Below are 21,209 nucleotides of genomic sequence, written 5' to 3' on the forward strand. Positions count from 1 at the left end.
TGCACAAAGAGATGAACTTTAAAATGTAAAAAAAAAATAAAAATAAAGCATTTCCTAAAGAAAAATCAGATACATACATCTTTTAAAAATGTTATCGAGTTGAATGAAACATTTACAACAGTATAAAGAATATTCACATAATGTCAACAAGATGTAAGACATTGTTCTGTGAACCCATTCCATAATATTTCTGAGATATGTGAAAATATCAACTGCATTTTGGGAAGTGTTACTTTCTCTGTTAAGCTATCAGTAAATGAAACACAGAGGTCAGGCTTGAAAAGTTCCCACTTCCAAAAGGACAGTTCTGTCAACAAGCAGCATAGGCAGTTCCATGCATTCCATTTCCAAAACGAAGAATAGCCTTGAAAATGTCTATTAGTATTGGATTAGCAGAAATAAAGTCCATTGAAAATTTAAGTTGCAGGAGTGTCCGCTGTGGCAACACCAACAGATTCAGCCACTACGAGGCCAATTCAAGAAAAACAGGAAGAAGTTGATACCACAGGTCTTTACACTGGAAAATGATTCAGCCGAGTCATCGTGGTCAACCATGTTAACGCCACTGGGCACAGGCAATTTTACCAGGAAGAATCAAATGTGATTGCTCCAACTTATTATTTCTGCAAAGAGAAGCTTCCTAGGAACTGGACTTCTCAGAGACTGGACAGTGTGTTTGTATGAATTAAGTTCTGGTTTTGGTAGAGTGAAATGTTAATAATTGGATTATCAAGAAATAAAGAAAAACAAGGTTTCAAAAATACCAGCATCTCTATGTTCCTACGGTCGCTTACTGGATACTGCAATAGCACACAGTATAGCCTGATTCTGGGTAAGACAATATATAGTGGGAGAAAAGATACACAGTGCTGCTAACTTACCACACTTCAATAGCAACATTAACAAAACTTGGAAATTAAGCACATTTCCTAAATGATGAAAATACAAGCTACTTAAGGCAATCTTTCCATATGTCTGGACATGCGGATGGAACCGTTTCCCGAACTAGCCGGCAAGAGACACGCGTGCAGAGGGCAGGTGTGTAAACCGCTTTACTCACAAGGTCTTGGTCACTCCAGAGCATCATATGCATAGACTACAGCTCGAAACCGAGACCTTTCACTGGCAGAGTTTAAATGTGCTTTAATGTTTTCTATAAAACCACATGAGAAAAAAAAATCCTCCAAGATGGCTTTTGATAACAAAAAATGAAAACTGGAAGAAAAATGTGGGGTTACTTGTGCACCAGGTGCTCTGGTGGTGTGTGCAAGCCTCTCTAACACTGATTTTGTCAGTGCCATCAGAGGCTGAAAGACGAGTAAATGAAAAACACAAGGTGAGGGAGAGCTGGCAAACACGTGATGCAGGAGAAGAACATGGCACGAGCAGATCCGATCCCAGGCAAACGTGTCGCCTCTGGGCAGGGCTAGCTACGCTACGCTCAGGCCCCACCGCCTCCCATGGCGCCCCAACCTCTCCTCAGTTCCACTCTCCTGTTTCACAGCAAAAGTGTGGGCCAGGGAACCGTAACCGCAGCCAAATCATGAACCCTAAGTAAAACCACGCACTAACACTTCAGGAATGCAATTAAACAGAGAGGAAATTACCATAGTCAAGTTGCATTGTCCATAAAGAGAAAAGGAAAGAAACACATCGGCACCAACCGACACAAATGGAGAACAACTTTCAAGCTAAAACGTACACCCATCTGGCATTTTTTAAAGAGAGAAAGATCAGAAATCAACCTGACCATGACTTATTTCCCATGTGCCTTCCATTTTTTTCTCAATCCTCTATGTAATATAAAAGAAAAAAATCTTTAAGAAAAATACGCTATTTACCAACATACAAACATAACTGATTTGGAAACTATTTGACAATTCTCTAAAATGGCGACAAAATGGTATTCAGAAACATCACTGCATCAGGGAGGTGAAGACCCGCGATTCTGCTGAGCGAGGCGGGGGGCCAGCATTCCTTCATTTTTCTTCCCAAAATCAAGGTAAGGAAAGTTTACAACTCCCTTTAATTATGGAATAAGTCGGTGCTGTCACGCCAGTAACAGAGCGAGAAGCCAGCGCGCACAGAGCGGCACTCTTCAAAGGGCCACGCCCACTTCATATAGATTTCTCTTTTTTCCTGTGGAGGTATTCTCTTCCGAAGCTGTGCATGTTGTAAAAGTGATGCATCTCAAGATCTTTGTTCTGGAGTAGGAGGAAGATATAGAGCCCCTGGACCCCTGACAAGACACTATCGTTGGTTTTCGCTTTCCTGAAGGGAATGACATTTCCTGTACTTCGGTTCATTTTTCCAAACCACTGAAGACAAATCTGACATTGCGCAGTACCTCATCCTAACCAAGCCACATAAGAAATCGTTAGAGAATGCACTGCACTGTTAAAAATACTGAATTGGCTCAGGGATGTGGAACGATACGAGGGATGTTACCATTCGGACCGATGCAGTGATTCTACCACCTTTCCAACTGCAAAAATTTAGCAGGAAAACAAAGACTGCGTCTTGGACAGCGGAGCATTGGGTTAACGTGGAAAGGTTTATAAGGGCCTTAAGATCCTTGTCTTACTATGTCTTAACCATTGTCACCGTAAGCCAACAGCGAGTTCGTTTCCCCTGGAGTAGTAAAACCTATGTCTGAAACTCGGTGTTTTCCTGCAAAATGGCATTGAGTAAGGAGGAATATTAGATGCCCAGTGAAGAAGGACTGCTCTTTATCGATAAGTTTCTCCTAATGTACCCCTTCCACTTAGAGCAAGATGATTCAAAACAAGTAGCCAGCTACCAGGCCGAGAGGCACAGTCTGCCACGGCGAGGTGGCCTTGGAGCCGGAAATAAAAGCCCCCGTGGCAGCGACAGCTCACGGCCCTCTGCCATCTCAGATCTGGCCTGCGCATAGGAGGGTAAGACAAACACGCAGAAATTCTAAAAAAGAGACAGAAATCTAAGTAGAGACAAAACCTAGAACCATAAGAATTAGAAATGAGCTAATACTGCCACGTGTGACAAAATCTTGGCTTCATAGCAACTGATCATCTCTACGTATGTTACATTCATCATGAAAAGTCAAAAGGTACTGAAGACAATGCATAGCTTTCATGCTTTAGAGCAATTAAAACGAAAGCGGAACTCTCTCGTACCCTCTGCAGCTCTCCAAACCGGGAGAGGTTAGTAAAAGGTAACTGACTGTGGCGCCCAATTGTTATGACAGAAGGCTTAAAAAGTTAAATTAAAAGGAGATGCGAGACAGACAGCACATCTTTACATATTCCTGGCACTGAAAACAGAGAGAGAATATGAAAAAGAATGGAAAATATCTGTCCCTGGAGCTGTGTAGCGGTGCTGGCCGTGGGTCGGGGCTTCCAAGGAAGGGAGGCCCTCACTGCAGTTCAGGGGGGACTGTACCGGTGAGCCCCCGTCTTCTGGGGAGGTTATCTTGGCTGCCTCCTTCCTCAGCAACCTGAGCGTTGGTGGGACGTACACACCGCGTCCTCGGAAACAGGCTGCCCTTCCCGGAACTGCCTACCCCAGAAGGGTGCCGCCGTACGCCTGTCACGTTCCGAAAACACCATGCCAGCACTTGCTGGGATTCAGTTCACCGAAAAGAGTCTGCTGTCCTGGGTGTCTGCGTTTGTAAACCCCTTTCCTGCTTGGTCACGGCAGAGACAGCACAGGGTACCGAGTGGGTCCTCCTCCCGCGTCTTCACTGCCAAGGGCAGCCCACGGAAAACTGGAGGCAGCATCAGCCCTCGGTGCGTCAGCCAAGGTGGCCACGCGAGCCACAGCCCCAGAAGCTGTAGGCCGGCAGCTCCTCAAACATGGACCAGCTGTGTCCTCCACCACCTCATCACTTTTTGGCAATGAGCCATGGCGTAACCCCCTTGAGGTGACAAAAGGAACAGAAGCCCAGCTGTAACTGAAGGCCTCGGCGAGTGGCAGGCGGCATCTGAGGGCCGGGCGCGCAGGCTGGCAGGCAGACATGCTGTTTAGTCGGTTTCGAGGGGAGGTGCGCTCACAGGGAAGGGGAGCGGGCTGGGGACGCTAAGCTCTACAATCAGTTAGTACCGTCCGTTTTCCAAACTGTCCGTATTTGGTTACAACGTCATGTAAACGATTTCATGGCACTTTCCTGTCCATGCAATTAACGAACCAAAAGTAAGAAAATAACAGGGACGGTCACTCTTTATCACAGGTATGTCCATATAAACACTATCTTTGTGTGAGATAAAGAGATCCTGGCCTCTATTTTTGGTAGGCTTCTCACTGGTGTCACAACACGCTCAGTTTCAGATGTAAGTGGAGCAAGGGTGACACGTGAACTACCATGAACAGGAAGAAGCGCTCTATGTAAACATATCTGAGACTTGCAAAATCCGCAACTCAGTTTCCAACTATAAATATAAAAAGTGGACCGTTATATACACAGCTTCATGCTCGGAGAGTTAGATTCATCACTGCAGGAAACAGACAACGGGAAAGACAAACACAGCATTAGCAATCTGGGTAAGAATCCCAAATGAACACTGATCTTAGGAAAGCTGGCAGAACCGCGAACAGTCTGATCACTGAGCTAGCTGAGCCCGACATGCCACTTCTTGGAACTCCCGGATGGCATGGCCGGCCATTCCATCTCATCATCCTATGGTCAACATTATTCCTTTGCCACTGAAAGTTCTGTGGCGTTTGTCTCAGTAATTGTTCCGAGAAAGCAGAAAACTAGGGTTTTCTTACCGACGCGCCATGCTTAAATGCTGTGTTACCGTTACTTCCACACCCTCCGAGCACGCTACACGGCCATGTGGAAGGGGAAGAGCTGACCTGAGCAGGGCTGTGGTCACTGACGCCTGGTCCGTGTGCCTTAGGCCCTTCGGTTCCAGGCTCTCTCCCTGCTGGCCCTGCCCTGCGGTGAACCGGGAGCAGGCCCGACCTGCCCACAGGACTTATGCTTCACTCAGGCTCCACTGACTCCCACGGCGCCCCAACCTGCCCTTGGTTCCGAACAGCTGAGGTTGCTCAGGGGTGCTGAGAGCACGGAGGAGCAGGGGCTTTGGGGAGAGAGCTGACAGCAGACATAGAGACCTCCTTGACAGTCACTCAAGGACCGCAGTGCGAAGCGTGGGCGGTACCAAGGAGGAATGGTGGCGGTCTCTTCGTCTACCCTCCACAATGCTGACGAATCCAGAGACATTTGCAATTTGTGTTTTTCTTTCCAAGAAAAATGGATCCTCGCCTAGGTGAGCCTAGGAGGCCGTCCCTTCCCGCCTGAGACTGCTCCCTGCGTCTGTGCGTGTCATGGCAATGCTGCAGCATGCCCAGAGGGGCTGGCTTCTCTAAACCCTCACCTGTCTCTACTTCCCATTCTGTGACGGGTGTTCTGTAAGTAATCTACGTGACTGCCAACATTTCGGTTTTTCTCATATTGAATAAAATTCATTAAAAGCCTGTTATTTCGCTTTGAAGGTTCTGAAGCAAACCTGTCTGCCCCGTGTGGAAAAATTCAGTTCAGTGAAATGTTGAAAAGATGAAGGTACAGGGCCAGCAGGTGGCATAGTGGTTAAGGTGCTGGACTCCCATGTGGTTGACTGCAGTTCAGTCCTGGACCTGGCGGCTTGAAACTCACGCTGGGTGCGTGTGTGCGTGTGCCCAAATCCTAAGAGGAGAATGGAGGTGAAGGGGTTGTGACGTGGCCATCCCCTTGGGGAGTGATTTCTTACTTTCTCTATCTCTCTCTCTGTGTCTTCAGCAAGCACACATGCCCTATAGCAAAAATCTCTCAAAATAATTTTTTAAAAATTTGACCATTGGAGATAGCTAAGTTCACCACATAAGAAATCTGAGAACATCTCGCTTTTCTAGTTGTTTTCTTTCCTTTTGGAAGGCATTGTAGGAGAGGCAGACCAGAATACTTTGCATTCGTGGGGGCTGGCGATGGTGGCAGCACTGAGGATCCACCCGAGTCATATAAAGAGATGCTGGATCCGTGAGATCCCTAACTCTGTGTAGAGTGGGGCCATCCGTGGGAAACGGGCTTCAGAGGGGGATTTCTGGAGGGGCGATGGTGGCGCTCTGTGTGGCTGGCCCTGGGTTCGTGCCCCGAGGTCTGTACATGCACAGCACACAGGTGCACCTGTGGTCCCGGTTGGCCAATGCCTGGGGTGGACTGAAGTATGAGGACCCTGTGGGGTGCCCCCTCCATAAAAAAACTAAAAAAAGAGGGATGTCTGATCGTTTTATCTCGTATGACTATGGGTTTGGCCTTCCACGAACCACATACAAGACTGCAGCTGCCCTTGTCATCTCCGAAAGGAGAGAGACACAGAGGGGCTGGAAACAACAGTTGGTGACGCTCTGGTGGCATGGGAGGCAGGGCGCGGCAAGCTGTCTACAGCACCTCCGTGTAAATAATAAAGAGTGCTAAGAATCGTCACAGATTAGGTTGCAGGGCAAAGGTTAGAGGACGTAATTCCAGCCCAGGGGGCATTAAGGATTCCGTGATGGGGCTGTCATGGCGAAGGGACAGTTTCCGAGGAGCCGGAGAGTGCGACGATTGGCCCGGTTTCACGGGACCCCCCTGACCTCAGACATGATTGAGCTGGTGATCTGACAGGTGGAAAGTGGAGCCGGGGTGCTCTTAAATTAATGATGCTGCTGAGAGGGAGAGGGAAGATTTTCTTTCCCCGGCCAAGTAGGTGAAACTCAGCAAGAAGGAGCAACGGGGCAGCTGGGCACGGCAGTCACGGTGGCTGAATCCCACACGACTGACAGTGGTTTGAGACTCAGACCCCGAGGTTTGAAAAATGCATGTGCACACTGCTCAAAACCCTGAGAGGAGACAGGCGAGGGCCGTGGTGTGGCCATCCATCCTGGGGGTGATTGCTCATCTTCCCTGCCCTTCAGCCAAAAAAAGGAAAGAAAAAACAAAGACAGAGTGTCGCACAGGGTGTCCTCCCCGACAGAGGTGCTGTGCTGAGAGCCTGGGTGGCCTTCCTCCTCATTTTCTTGCAATCCCACATAGAGGGTTTTTCTTTCTTCTTTCTTTCCTTCTTCTTTTTTTTTTTTTTTGAGAGGTTTTTGCTATAGAGCACATGCACTCGCCAGAAAGATAGAGAGAGACAGAGAGACAGAAAGCGAGAAATTACCCTCCAGGGGGGATGGCCATGCTGCAATCCCTTCTCCTCCATTCTCCTCTTGGGATCTTGGGCATGCACGGACATGCGCCAGGCATGAGTGTAAGCCACCGGACCCGGGACTCAAACTGTGGTCGACTACATGGGCGTCCAGCGACATCACTGTTATGCCAAGTGCTGGTCCCTTTCTTTCTTTTTAACAGTAGAGAGTACTTGCATGCACAGGAGTGTGGGGCAGGGGCAGAGGAAGAGAGAGGGGCCCTGGACAGGGTCCTGCCACACGGTGATCCCTTCCCTGCCCTCCAGCTCCTCAGAATCCCATGTGCTCCCAGAGCGTTCTCTAGCCGACCTGGGGACTCTGAGCCCATGGCCACCCTTATGGTTTCCAGCCTTGCAGGCACTTGCCTTACCATGGCACCAAAGCGGCTGTGCTAATTCTACACAATTTTGTGGTTTTGTCAGGGAAGCAGGTCTGTCCAAAATTACTGAACAAGCCACAGGGTGTTGGAGATGTTTCAAAACAATCAAAGCAGCATGAACTTCCTCTAGCTCGTTTTGATGTCTGTGCACATCCTCTGTCTTCTGGGAGCATGCATACAGTCCTTCGCAGTTAAAGGACTGCTCCTGCTTAGTGCTGCGATTCCACGAACCCGGGGCTCCGTCAGCACGCTTCTCTGCTCTAAGCGCTGCTGCAGCTTCCTACCCATCATCTCTCCTGGTTCTGTTACGTATTAGCTCTGGGACTGGAAAGGTCTGGAACCTCTCTGAATGTCAGTTTCCTCACCTGCAGCACTGGGGACAGTATCTTACAAGGTTATTGTATTAGATGGAGTAATGGTCCCTGCCCAAAGGGGTCCTTCTCTCATAGCCTTGAACACAGGAGGTTCTATGGAGTGCATAAGTCACGCTCATCTGATCGGTAAACGCTGGGTACATGTTTTGTAAAAACTACACTGTACTCACAAATACATGTAACTATGATCGGTAAACTAGAAATGCAACAAAAGTATTATTTAAAAAAGGTAAGTTTCTTTCCTTATTGAACACACACAGTGACTATAGGTGGCCCTAGGAAGAGGCCAGAATAAATGAATATTATGAAAGACCTCAACCAAAAAAATAAAAATAAAAGAGAAACTCAATCAGATTCTCCTAAGTTGAGACATCATTGGAAAAAATGGCGCATATGTTTTCTGCTTTCTCAGTGTCATGACTAACATTGACAGGGTTCTACCAGCTGTTAGTGTATTGATTTAGGTAATTAAGTACAATGAGAAGAACGATTACAATTAAGATGGTTTGAAACAGTGGGAGGACAAAGAGTTTATTGAGAGGCAGGCAGGCTGTTATCAAGACGCACTGTCCCTATCTCATCAACAGGATGAGAGAGAGAAGAGTCCAAACTACTCTGCTGGCTCAGAACTGTTTTTCACTCCCTCGCTTAGAAAGAAATTAGCGGTATATCTATTCACAAAGAGAGATTCTGGAGTGGGGACCTTTTGTTTTTAAATACCCAGATATCTTCTAAAAATGTCAAATTCAAGAAATCTACTCTCAATGGAAAAGACTAGGCGAGACCAAGAGAAAGGGACAGTGCTTCTCTTTAGAAATAACTGTGTACAGCCTACCTTTTGCCAACAGCCAGGCATGGGCAATCCATCGGGCCCCTGTTTCAAAGAGAAGCAAAAGAATTACTCAGACCCCATCTATGATCAGACTTCATAATTCACATGAACAGAGGCTTAAAAACCAGATTTTTACCCATTAGTTAGCTTTGCTCATAGGCATCTGTTACTAACTAGCAACTGCTAATATATTACCCTATGTTAATTAAAAATGAAGAAAATTCAAATGTTTTCCAGAATGAGTATAGACTATAAAAAAGCATAAAGTATAGGAAAGGCTATGCCTTTAAAAAGGAATTTACAAAGCATCATGGTCTCCTGCCAGTTATGCCTATAGACAACAAATTTGTCCTGTGCATCTGAATTGCATTAAAACACATATCACGATGACCTTTGTTAAAGAAACCAAAATAATTTCTCTTCCTGGTCACTATAAACGATGGCTAAATGCATGATAATGATCAATAACCAATGATGAACCATTTCTATCTGAAGTTTATAGCTCTTCACAGGCCAGAGTTTTTTAGCCTTCCATATTGAAAGTAGATATAGTAGAAGAAAATTAGTTGAGCTGAAAGACTGGAAGCCTGTCTACACTTTTACATCAAAGTTATCCACAGCATTCACTGGCTTTCCTATTACATCCTTCAGAAGTCAGTTAATACATTCTGAATGAAATAAGTTCCTAAATGCTGCAGAAATCTACTTTAATCAAAATGTAAGCATTCTTCAGATACAAATGGTATGAACCAGGCAGGAAGAGTTGGTGTGTCATAAAGGCATGCTCTGTCCTCCCCCCGAAATCATTATAAAATGTGATTGTCACCCAAGTCAGGCAAACAACATAGAAGGCTGGCACTTCATACTGAGGCCTTCCGATTACAATTACCGACAGAACACATTTTCTTCTATAAAGACTTTAAAGCCATGCTCATAACCGAAGAACAATGTAAGCACACGCGGACCAAGTGTAACCACCGACATAGCCTAAACCTTCCCTTCACACCTTGGGGAATATGGAATATTGAATATGAAAAGGAATACCCTTTCTTTCAAATGGTAATCATAGAAACAAAACTTTGAAATAGCTTTATAAAATATTTGGGAAAAAATTGAGAATGCCAGATTGGTACAAGGAGAAGGATCAACCAGAAGACTTTTAGATTTTAGTATGAGGAGGAATTTGAGCTCATGCCAATGGAGATAAGGAAGTGTGTCTATTTAGGAAAGTGAGTTTCCAAAGGAGAGACCATTAAATTGGAGTGGTTACGTGACAGAGCGGAGGGTTTGGGCTGCAGAGTAAGGTCATCTCAGAAGCTCAGAGAACTCGCTTTTCTTCTCTCTGGTCTCTTAAAATCATCCCTTGAAATGGTTAACTCTTGAGCACAGGAGCTTCATTCTGTAACTTTGGCCATTTACAGCCTGACAGAAATGTAGCGAGAGAGACAACAATCCCTTTATTTCTTTTAAAGGAAAAGGAAAGTAGTTACCATAGGGGGAGACCCCAAAGTTACGGCCTAGCAGTGCCCTTGCACCGAACAGCTGTACACCACCCGAGCATTCTTTAGCTCTTCCTGGAGTCAGCGAACATGCCAAGAAGTCCGGGCTGGGCCGTCAGCCGTGCAGGTCCCACAGGTTAGTTGCACCAGGGCAGGTGCGTGCTGCCCGCCCCACTCCGGGGAGAGCGGCGAGGGGCCGTGCATGCACATGCATGTGGTGTCCATCTGTGAAGCTCGCTCTGAGAGCAGTTTACACGGATGCAGACGAGCATGTAGGACGCACAGGTGCTCATGCAGGTGCAGGAGAGAGGAATACTGTACCAATTGGCAAGGGGCGTCCAGCCCGTCCAGGCCAGGTTGGCCCGGCTCCCCTTTTTCCCCCTTAACGCCACGGAATCCCTGTTTGTAAAGATTAACTCATAACGTTACCAGCACAAGAACTCGCTTCAGCACAGACTGCATAGAAATAAACACAGCGAAGGCTGGGGGAGGAGCAGCTCTGAGGGGACAGGTCACAGGTGAGCAGTGAGGCCGGACACGGGGACCCGGTGCTGGCATGACTGCCACGGTGGCGGGGGTGCTGGACACGCCGGCTCCCCTGTGGGCATGGAGTAGCACAGGTCCCTCTGTAGGTCCTGAGTTTTGGTTCCATCCACACCGTGATACTTCAGGCGTGAGCTGGCCCGGGAGAAGGGTGGGCGTATCGGCATAGCCAGAGACAGACATTTCTGGGGTCTTGCGCTCACTGTAGAAAGTCCGACCAGAAAGCTGCAGTCCCGTCCCTGCAGGCTGCTCCTCTCCCAGCTCCCCCCCCAAGATGTCTGGACACAGTTCCCGGCAGACATACCAACGGGCAGGGCGCATCTAATCCCGGAGCGCCCTGTTCTCCTTTCTCCCCTTTAGGCCCCTTTTTGCCTTTCTTTCCCTTTTCCCCCTGTGGATACAAGGGTTTAAATGAAAGACAGGTTTTATTTGGGGGGGAAACAATGGTGATTGGGAAGATGGTTTAGCTAGGAAAAGTCTGGAAGGGCATTTACCACTGTGGTCTGGTTAGATAAGGCATGCCAGTCTACAAAACCACCCGGACTTGCAGGGTGACCGTGGGTTCCTGGCAGCACCGTGCTGAGCAGAGGAGAGGGGGAGGCCTGAGCGTGGCCCGTCAGACAGGAAGCTCGGTGCTGGCTCAGACCGCAGTGCATGGGGAGCCGGGCGTCTGCGCTGGCTCTTACAGGTAAGGGGGACAGGCACCCACTCTCCGGAGCCAGCGACTGTACAAAGCCAGACAGCGGCAGGTGAGGTTGGGGGGACGACAGATAACGTCACCCGGTTTTCGATTCCTCAACATGCTCTCCCTCTGATCCTGTGATAAATGAAAGCTACATTGAATCAAAGGAAGGGGAAAAACGTATTAACGGCATCTGTCCTTTAGAGATACATCCAGTTTTATATTATTTTTAATGTAGCTTTCATTTTAAAATTTTCAAAGTATTCGAACATGCTTCTCTCTTTTTTCTAACATTCTTTTTTTGGCAGCTAAAAGTGGACCATTTCCACATGAAGTTGGCACACAGATGTCCCGAGGGTGGCAGTGCCGACCAGAGAGACTTCTCGATAAACCAGGGGGTCTTTGGCTCACCCCCGTAATGACCCCGTGCCGGTACCACAATGGTAAGTGAGTTTCCAGCTTACTCACAATGTAGCAAAGGCCGAAAAGAAGGAGAAAAAGATCTGATCAGAGAGGGAAGCGTTTGGACTTGTAAAGGTGAGGGGGGCAAGGCAATGAAAGTGGGGTGCAGCCACGGAGATTAGTACTGAGGAGTCAGGTGGGCTGTGGGGCTGCGTGGCCCAGGGACGGGGGGAGGAAAGGAGGCAAGGCGGGGAGGCAGGAAGGCACCCAGCTGCTCGGACGCCGCTGCCCTGCACACCCGTCTCACAGGAGCTGTGGCCTGCAAACACGGCACTAGACACTCTCCCATTCTGCAGTCACGGAATAACGCATGAGGCCAAGCAGTGCGGATATTCACGGGGAAGGACAGACGGGAGCTCCAGGAGGAATGCATTCAGACCGGTCCCTTCGCTCCGGCAGCGGGGATGGGCCCGCCTCCTGTCTCCCGTGTGCCAAAAACACTGCAGCAAGGGCCCGGGACGCTAGGAGAGTCCTGTGTGGCTTCGACCGCCATCCCAGACGAACACCTGAGAAGCCTGGTGACCTGAGGGCAGGCGTGGGCGGAGCGGGATGGCGGGCCACGGGAGGCGCTGGCTCTCGCCAGAACAGCAGTGCCCGGACGTGGTCAGACGTGTGGGGCGCCGGCCTCTGAGAAGGCAGCGGTGTGCCTCGGACCAGGTGTGGTGGGCATTACGGACAGGCTAATCGGTAGCGGTGTAATGGCTACTGATCAGTATTCATACGCCGACTCATTAACCATCCCCTGGAAACCATGACTGCCACCGTGCCGGGCTGTGCAGCGTTTCCCAGGCATGTTTTAATGGGTCAGGCTTTATGGGACGGTGCTGCCAACCAGTGCTGTCGTGGGACACAGGGGGACCCCCAGCCACGCACGGCCGCCGTCGGGCGTGAGCAGGAAGGGTGCTGCCAACCCTGTGTCCCACGGCAAAGACGACACGCGTGAAGGGTTTAGTTAGAATCCAGTTTTCCTAAACACGAAACCCTGACCGTGGAATCTGCGTATAGAAATGCTTTTGGACCAGTGAGTGACAGTGCTCTAAGAATCACGTCGGCAACGGCAGGCTTCATGAGCTACGTTCCCGATCACTTCTTCCTTGATTAAGAAATGATAAGAACGAGCACCCTCATTACGGCGACATACTTCTGAGTAAGAGTTTCAACTTGTACAACCCACTGGTTGTAGCTGTAAGTATGAAACAGAGACACGGAGTCTTTAAAACACTCAACATGGGTTGAGGGCTTGCGTGCACTATTTGTTTTGGTTTGTTTTAAAATAATTCATTTTCTTTATTATTTTAAAAATAAGGACTATTTTGTTATTATCATTTTTAATTTGCTATAGGCCATGTGAGCTCACCAGAGAAAGAGAGAGAGAGAGAGGGAGAGAGAGGGAGGGAGGGAGGAAGGGAGGGAGGGAAAGTGAGAAAGCAAGCCACCAGGTCTGGGGTTCAAACCGTGGTCAGCTACCTGGGAATCCAGTGCTTTAACCATCATGCCACCTGCTGGCCCCCACCATTTGTATTAAAATGTGCTTTTAGAATTTGTAATTCAGAATAAAAATGCTCTTTAGGCCTCAATTTTCTTTTTTTAAAAGCTTTTTAAAAACTTTCATGCCTCAGTTTTCTTGCCTGGAATGTGGGGAGAGAGCAGCACTGCCTTCAGGGACAGCTGAGGATCTGGACTTGTCTTACGAGGAGCCCGTGGGGAGACGCCCGTGCTCAGCACACGTGACACTACTGATGGGGATGACAGAGGGCTCTGGGGCCAGTTCTGGGAAGAGGCCCTCGCGGGCGGGGCAGGCCTGGGGTCCTTCTTTCCTGGACAGCTGTCACTGGGCTTGTTTTCTTTTGAACCTCACGGTTTAAGAGAATGCATATGGCTTTAAAAACAATGCTTTAAATAGAGCAAGACAGGAATTAATCAGGAAGTAGTTTTTAAAAAAAATTAATGAAGGGACCAGCAGTTAGCATAATGGCTATGTCGCTGGACTCCCATGTAGTCGACCGTGGTTCGAGTCCTGGACCTGGTAGCTTAAACTCATGCCAGGTGCGTGTGCGTGCGTGCCCAAGATCCTGAGGGGAGAATGGAGGAGAAGGGATTGCGGCGTGGCCATCCCCCTGGGGGTTGTTTTTCACTTTCTATCTCTCTGTCTCTCTCTGCCTTTCTGGCAAGTGCACGTGCCCTATAGCAAAAATCTCTCAAAAATTTTCTTTAATGAAGTCCAATTTATTATTTGGTTGCTTATGCTTTTTGGTGTCATAGCTGAGAAACCTGCCCGATCTAAGGTCATGAGTATTTCCATCTGGGCTTCTTTCTAAGAGTGTTTTGGTTTTTAACCGTTACCTGTAGGTGTTTTGTCCTTTCTGAGTTAATTTCTGGACACGATGTACAGGTCCAGCTTCACTCACTTCGTGTTTGGACCCAGCTGTCCTCGCACTAGCAATGGAAAAGACTACTTCCTTGGTTCAGGTTGGAGCTCAGGATAGGCTGGCATCTGGGCCATGGCAGTGCACTTCAGCCACTCTAAGATGGTCACGACCCCACTGAAGGGCTGTTTCCATGGCTTCTGCTGCGTCCAGGGCACCCACTATCAGGTCAAAGACCCAAGCAAAGTGCAGCGAGGAAAAAAGAGAGAAAGAGAGAAAAGAACAAAGGAGAGGACAAGAAAAATGACCAAAAAATTAAAAATAAAATTACCAGAGAGGGAGACAGAGGGAGACAGAACCTCTCTCGATGGGGCAGTCACCCTGCAATCCTTTTTCTTCCATTTCTTCTTCCCGCCAGGATTTTATTTTTTAAATTAAAAAAATTGTATTATTATTATGTATGCATTCGATCAGTATCCATCATTTAGATGGTAAAGAGGATGCACCGAGCATGGCCCACACCTCCGACCGGCCCGGCTGAGAACACTGCACCATCACCCGCAGGGCCTACGCCATTCCGTGTCCCACGGAAGCCTCACCTCTCTATTTTCCCATCAGGATTCTAGGCACGCTTGCACGTGGTGTGCTTTTCAAGCCCATGAGCCCCGACTCCACGGCTCACCAGCTGTGCTACCAGGTGCCGTGACCGCCAATGTCGTTTTCAGCCCGGAGCCATGGCCTCGCCCTGGCTCCCGCAGGCCCAGAGGACACGCACCCTCACAGGAGCCGGCTGTCAGCTCTGAGCGGAAGCGGCGGGCCTGAGGCCTGCGGAGCGGCCTGCTGGGGTTCATGGGCCATGCTGCTCGTACCCCATCTTCCAGTCAAAACACAGAGACACACGGCAGCCTGTGTCTAACGGAACGCCATGAAGACAGATGTGTGCTGGCCCCCAGGGCCACGGGAGGGTGAACGGATGCCACACAGGGTGCGTGCGGTCTAGTTCCACGCTTTCCATTTCTGGGGCTAGAGGGCCGCGTGGCAGCGACGTGGGACCCTCTGTGAGGGTGCAGCTGGGAAGACCCTGCTCACTCCAGAACCGGAGTGTGCCCGGCATGGTCAGGGCCCAGTGGGGTGTTGTCTCTGTTTCTCTCACTCATGGAATAAGTAAATGAATGCATTAAAAAAAAAAAAGATTTTACAAATTTAAAAATAAGTGATAAAAAAAAACCCAAACCCTTTTCTTTTCATGCCATACAGTGGCATAGTGGTTAAGGTGGCTGGATCCCACCTGACTGATTTACACAGTTCAAGTCCTGTGCCTGATGGCTTGAGAAACACGCCAGGTTCATGTGCATGCATGCCCAAAATCCCAAGAGGAGGGGGGAATGGGAAAGGGGCTGTGGCATGACCCCCCCAACCCCATGGGTGGTATCTCACATTTCTCTCTGACTCTGTCTCTCTTTGGTGAGCTCATGTACCTTCTAGCAAAGTCATTTTAAAAACCCTTTCCTTTTCAATAAACAGAGGTCAGGAAGTTGAGACTTAGCCGGGCTGTCGGGATTACAGAGGGCTCCTTCCAGGTGGGACAGCCCTTATTTCTAGTGGTGTCACCCTTCGTTCCTCCCTGGAGACCTGACCCTTAGACCGGGCAGCAGTGTTTTTGGAGCACAGGACAGAGGAACAGAGGGCAGTGGTGGCTGGACAGGCTGGACAGTGCAGCAGGCAGCACGAGCGGACTCAGACCATGCAGAGGCCGGACGGAGGTCACCTTTTCTCCCTTCTCTCCCAGATCACCCTTCTCGCCCCGTGGACCAGGGAAGCCCTAGAGGATAAAAAGCAAAGAGATCTGTTGGCGGAACTGCAAAGTCACATGGAAAAACCACCTGGGATTCGTGTGTGAGCTTATCCAGGGTGAGGAGGCATGGAAGCCTGCCAGTGCAGACACAGGGAAGTAGCCCTGGGAAACGGAGTCCCGTCTGAGAAATACACAGCGGGCGGGCCCAGGGTGCTAGTTTGGATCCCGTGAGCTGGCGGGTTTTGTGGGTCTGGGCACACTTACCTCGCCATGCTCTGGGTTTAAGGAGTGTGTGCAGCTGGGTGGGGTTACGTGGAGGGTGTCCACTGACCCGAACAGGGCGGGGCTCAGCAAATGCAACCAGTGGGGCCTTGGCCATCGCCACTGCTGCAGACAGAAGGGCAGTGCTCACTTCTAGAGGCACTTTTGGACGTTATTTTTGTAGAATTACGTTAGCGTAGGACACACAGAGACCTAACGCCGAGGGGCGAACCGTTGGGTCACAGCCTTGCGAGGAGAGCTACATGCGCACTCCCCAGGGTGGCTGTCGGAGGCATGTCGATTTTCCGTATTTTCCAGAAGTGGGCCAGGGCAATGTTAAGCGATGCCTAATTTAGGAAAGGACTCGGAGGCACCACTGCCCACGAAGGTTATCTGTCATGCCAGCACTCACGCCTCGGGCTTTACGTTTATCTCATGCAAACGCTGCACGCTTTCACTGCTGTAACATGCATGGCAACGCGTGCTCTGTGCCCTGCAAAGAAAAGACGCGTTCTGGCTGTCAGGCATGACGGAGACCGTCCGAGACCGTCGGCTGTCAGACAGGGACGTTTACGTGCGTCTTACTTACGTCGAGGCCAGGCTCTCCGTCTTTGCCCTGCCAAAGAACCACAGTAGCTCGATTAGTGCTCCTTGGCCCCACGATGTCCTGTCTTACCTAGGGCTGCTTGGACATGCAGCCCCAGCGTCAGGAGAACCACTAGAAAGGCAGAGAGACTACCGACCAGTGGCACGGACTGCTGTGACCGTGAAGTGGCTGTTAGGGAGCATTAAGGGTCAGGGAGAGTTTTCACTACATGCTGGGCTAAACACTGGGGTGTCTGAAAAGTCCTGGCACATTTTTGCTTAGAAAAACGTAGACAAAATAGGTCATGACTATTCCGACGACCCTAGAGGCTGGTATTGAAGGTTGACACTTGCCAGACCCAGTCTAAGGCAAAAATACTGGTTAGCTGATTCGGAACCGTACCGGCATCAGCCGAGGTGTCATTGCAACTAAACTTGGCAACTGAGTACTCAGCTCTGAGGAGACTAAAGGATGTGGACACTATTTACTGGTAAACAGTCTTCGTTTGGCCAGACACACACTTTATGTATAGACATGAAGGCTGTGAGGGCTCCAACCTAAACCTGCTTTATTAATGAGTACGTTTTGTAAATGAATGAGCCGCGAAGCACAGGAGTCCAGGGTGAGAAAGCCACCCGTGGGCTGGCCGTCAAGGTCACCGCCCCGGCAGGCCAGCCTGCGGACCCACCCAAAGTTCCTGAAAGGCTCTTGGGCTCTGTCAATTAGATTTTGAAATCTATTTCAAAAGCAGCATCTTGTTAAGCACTGGCATAACCATGGCTTAAGTGTGTCATTTCAGCTCATGAGAGGAATGCAGAGGTGTGGTGGTGAGGGGCCCTGCCTCCATGTGAAACCCATGCCTCTGCATGGTCCCACCCAAGCTCACAGAGTCAGAGGAACTGACCACAGAGACAATGTCCCTGAGGCCAGCCTGAGGCCTCAGCCTGAGCCCGTGCAGCTGAGGACTGCCAGAAGGTGGGGTCCTCGGCCCGTGACCTGATCACTATCCTCACAGGGGCAGGACAGGCTGAGAAATGGGATGATCATAAACACAAGTTCATTCCACAAGCGAGTTCTACTAGCAAGAGGGGTTTAGTGGCCACCGTGAGGACAAAGCCCGGACTGTTCTACGTGACGTGTCCACGCCCATTCCCGGAACGGCGACCTTCCAAGGAAGTGGCAGTTCTGACTGTCCCGTCAGATGGGCGGGGAGGGCACGCTCTGGCAGCCAAAACCCTTGCAGGTCAGCCCTGCCAGTCCCGCAGCAGCCTCGACCCTCAGGGCATGCGTGGGTGTGTGTCTGATGGCCAGGAGGGTGAGGGGCTGGCCGTGCGTCCGTGCAGGACGGGGTTTGGGCACCGTTGGGGCTCTTTGCTCCTCACACACAGTTAGTGTGCCTGACAGGGGCGGGCTAGCTGGGTTAGTGACGCGCCACCACGCTTGCGGAAGGTGGCGGCTGCACACGGGACCGGAAACTTACGGGCAGACCGTAGGGCCCCCTGGGTCCAGGCTCTCCCATGGCTCCTTTTTCACCCTAAAATGGAAAACAGGGGGTTCAAATCGCACACGCACCCCATGTGCACATGCTTTCTCTACATGTAAAGCCTCTGTTGGGGGTACCACCCGTCAAATCCCAGAGACTCGGCCAGGGCTCTGCCGAGGGACGGGGATGACCCATGAAGCTTGTTCTGTTCAGCCACATTTGTAGGAGGGCGGTAGGGGCCAGATGGCGGCGTGTCAGGAGAACAGGACCCACGTGGGAAGGCTCTGGGGTCAGATCTGGAGATCCCTCTGCATGTGCCGGGCAAGCGTGTGCCCACAGGTCAGGATGGCTGAAGCTGAACCCTAATACTGCAGTATTAAGGCCCTGTGTGGGTGCTCCCTCTCTGTCTCTCTTGCTCATGGAAGAAATAAACAAATTAAAACTGGAAGAGAGAGAGAGAGAGAGAAACAGAAGGCCAGTAAGCGACTGCTGACAACAGAAGGGTTTGCACACTGAGGGTGCCGGACTGGGCTTCTCCGGCCTGAGTTTCAATTCCTAACGATTTGAAGTTACTTACATGAAAAAGAAACATAGAATACATGCTTTTTGTTCCCTGGCGAATCTCTTTTCAGGGAAGTCCTTCTGTCACTGCCACCTCCTCTCTCCAGCTGCCTCTCACCTGGATCTCCCCCACCCTGCCCTCGCCCATGTGTGCCTTCGTCCAGACCCTCTGGCTCTGCAGTCGCAGCACTCCCGGGGCCTGGCATGGTGTCACTGAGTATTCTCTGAACAGACGAATCCAGTCGAATCAACCCAGTCATGCCCATGTTTTCCTTCCTCTCCAATCAGAAGGTTTCGAGGACTGCACGCTCTCCCCAGTGCCTGAGTGTGCCTCGCCCTGCCCCTCCCCAGCACCTATTCGCACACGAGTGCTCCCCGGCTGGGGTGATGCTCTCAAATGCTGACGAAGAACAAGTGTTCTAGAAGCGGTTCCTTGGAGAGAAATCGCCGCGATCATCCAGAAAGAGAGCTTCTGTGTTTCAAGTAGTGTCTTCTCCTGCCGCTGTCTCCAGATCAAGGTGTATTTAGTATAAAAACTTCGGGCATAACCCCATGTTTCTGTGAGCTTCCAAACAACGTGCCCCACCCCCACCCCCCTCACAGCAGTGCTGCAGGTTAGAGCTCCCGATGTCACGGGAATGACAGGCCGGCCGTTCCTGGTCTGAGCGCTGACTGACGGCTGTGTCTACTCCAGGTTCCCTGGCGCACGCGCTTCGGCTCACTGCTGGCGTTCCTTCCTCTGTCCAAGGGTGGGAGGTCCTCGCCTTGGCGCAGCCAGCCGGTCCTCCGCTGCAGTGCTGGAAGCCACATGGCTGCCTCTGGCTTTGATCCCCTAGTCAACCTGAGCCCCTCAGATGTGCACCCACGATCCTGCCTAGCTGGAGGGCTCAGGAAGGGGTCGCAGTGCAAGGAGGCCCTGCTGCGGGTGCCCCTCACCCTTCGTAAATCAACAAGCTTTCAAATAAATGAGTACGTAGCCTCGAGAGAGCGGTGGAGCTGGTTGGCAGACTCCACGGGCACAGCTCTGGAGGGACCCCGACTATAGGCAGGAGGAAGACTTGCCGCGTGTCCCGCCTCTCGACTCCACAGTGACTACTCGCAGGGCAGAAGCTGCTCTCAGGGAAGGGGCCAGGCTTCAAACGAGACATTCAATTCGATCCCAGTTCTGCTGTGTTTGGTACTTGGCTCTGGGTCGTTTCTTGTCTTTCCTATTTATGTTTATTTCTTCTGAGACACAGAGAGAGACAGGGATAGGCATCCCAGCAGGGTCTCTGGCTGCAGCCCGCCCCAGCCTCAGCCAGCCAGGACCGCTGGCATGAGTGTCACCCTGGGGTCAGAGAAGCCTCAGGTCGTCAACCCGGAGGCCATTCCATGTGGCCTCAGCATCACAGAGTGGTGTGGCAGCCGTGCCACCCCCAGCTGGTCAGCCTTGCAACTTTTCACCTTGAATTTCTTTTTCTTTTTTGGAGAGATTTTTTGCTATCAGGCATGTGTACTCACCAGAAAAACAGAGAGAGACAAAGTGAGAAATCCCCCTCCAGGGAGGATGGCCACGCCACAATCCTGTCTCCTCCAGTCTCCTCTCAGGATCTTGGGCACGCACACACACGTACCTGGTGTGAGTTTAAGCCACTGGGTCTGGGACTCGACCGTGGTTGACTACATGTGAGTCCAGGGACACAGCCATTACACCAATTGTTGGTCCTTCACCCTGAATTTCTAAGCCTGGGTCGCATGGCTGTAAAGTAAGAGAGGTGATATATGTTCTGCAAGAACTGTTCTGAAGAGCAGGTGTGATTTTAACAGATGAAGTTACGTGCTGGCAAATTATATAGCCATAAAGAGTAGGTATTGTTGGTACCACACGTTAGAGTCTTGTTTTTAATGAACAGGGCTTGGCAACCCAAGAGCACTAATTCAACATCAGTTTCTTTTAGCTTGACTTGGCAGTATTACTCAAGATCTTTAAAATGGCAGTGTGTGTGTGTGCGTGCACTGTGTGTGTGCGTGCACTGTGTGTGCATGTGTGCACGCTGTGTACTGTGTGTGCGTGCGTGTGCATGTATGCACTGCGTGTGTGTAGCAGTCAGTGGGGGTTTAACAAGAGGCTTCACATAAGGTGGAGTAGGCCTCATCTGAAATAACTCCATCGATTTTTACAGTAATTTGCTACTGGGCACGTGTGCCTACTGGGTGGGGGAGGG

At 50.2% G+C, this 21,209-nt stretch overlaps 1 protein-coding gene across 1 annotated transcript in view; it reads right to left on the bottom strand.

The window, feature by feature from the left end:
- Positions 1-253: 253 nt before the first annotated feature.
- The window catches only part of LOC114004730 (collagen alpha-1(XXV) chain-like), a 41,785-nt gene continuing 20,829 nt past the window's right edge, over positions 254-21,209 (bottom strand). The window contains exons 10-15 of the mRNA XM_027765824.1: positions 18,442-18,495; positions 16,965-16,991; positions 16,088-16,141; positions 10,588-10,665; positions 8,771-8,809; positions 254-4,469 (exon numbers count right to left, since the gene is read on the bottom strand). Coding sequence (XP_027621625.1) covers positions 4,467-4,469; positions 8,771-8,809; positions 10,588-10,665; positions 16,088-16,141; positions 16,965-16,991; positions 18,442-18,495 — 255 coding nt within the window. The 3' untranslated portion in view covers positions 254-4,466. The remainder of the gene's footprint in view (positions 4,470-8,770; positions 8,810-10,587; positions 10,666-16,087; positions 16,142-16,964; positions 16,992-18,441; positions 18,496-21,209) is intronic.

This window comes from Tupaia chinensis, unplaced genomic scaffold (genome assembly GCF_000334495.1).
Source record: "Tupaia chinensis unplaced genomic scaffold, TupChi_1.0 Scaffold139767_1, whole genome shotgun sequence".
Taxonomy (NCBI): domain Eukaryota; kingdom Metazoa; phylum Chordata; class Mammalia; order Scandentia; family Tupaiidae; genus Tupaia; species Tupaia belangeri.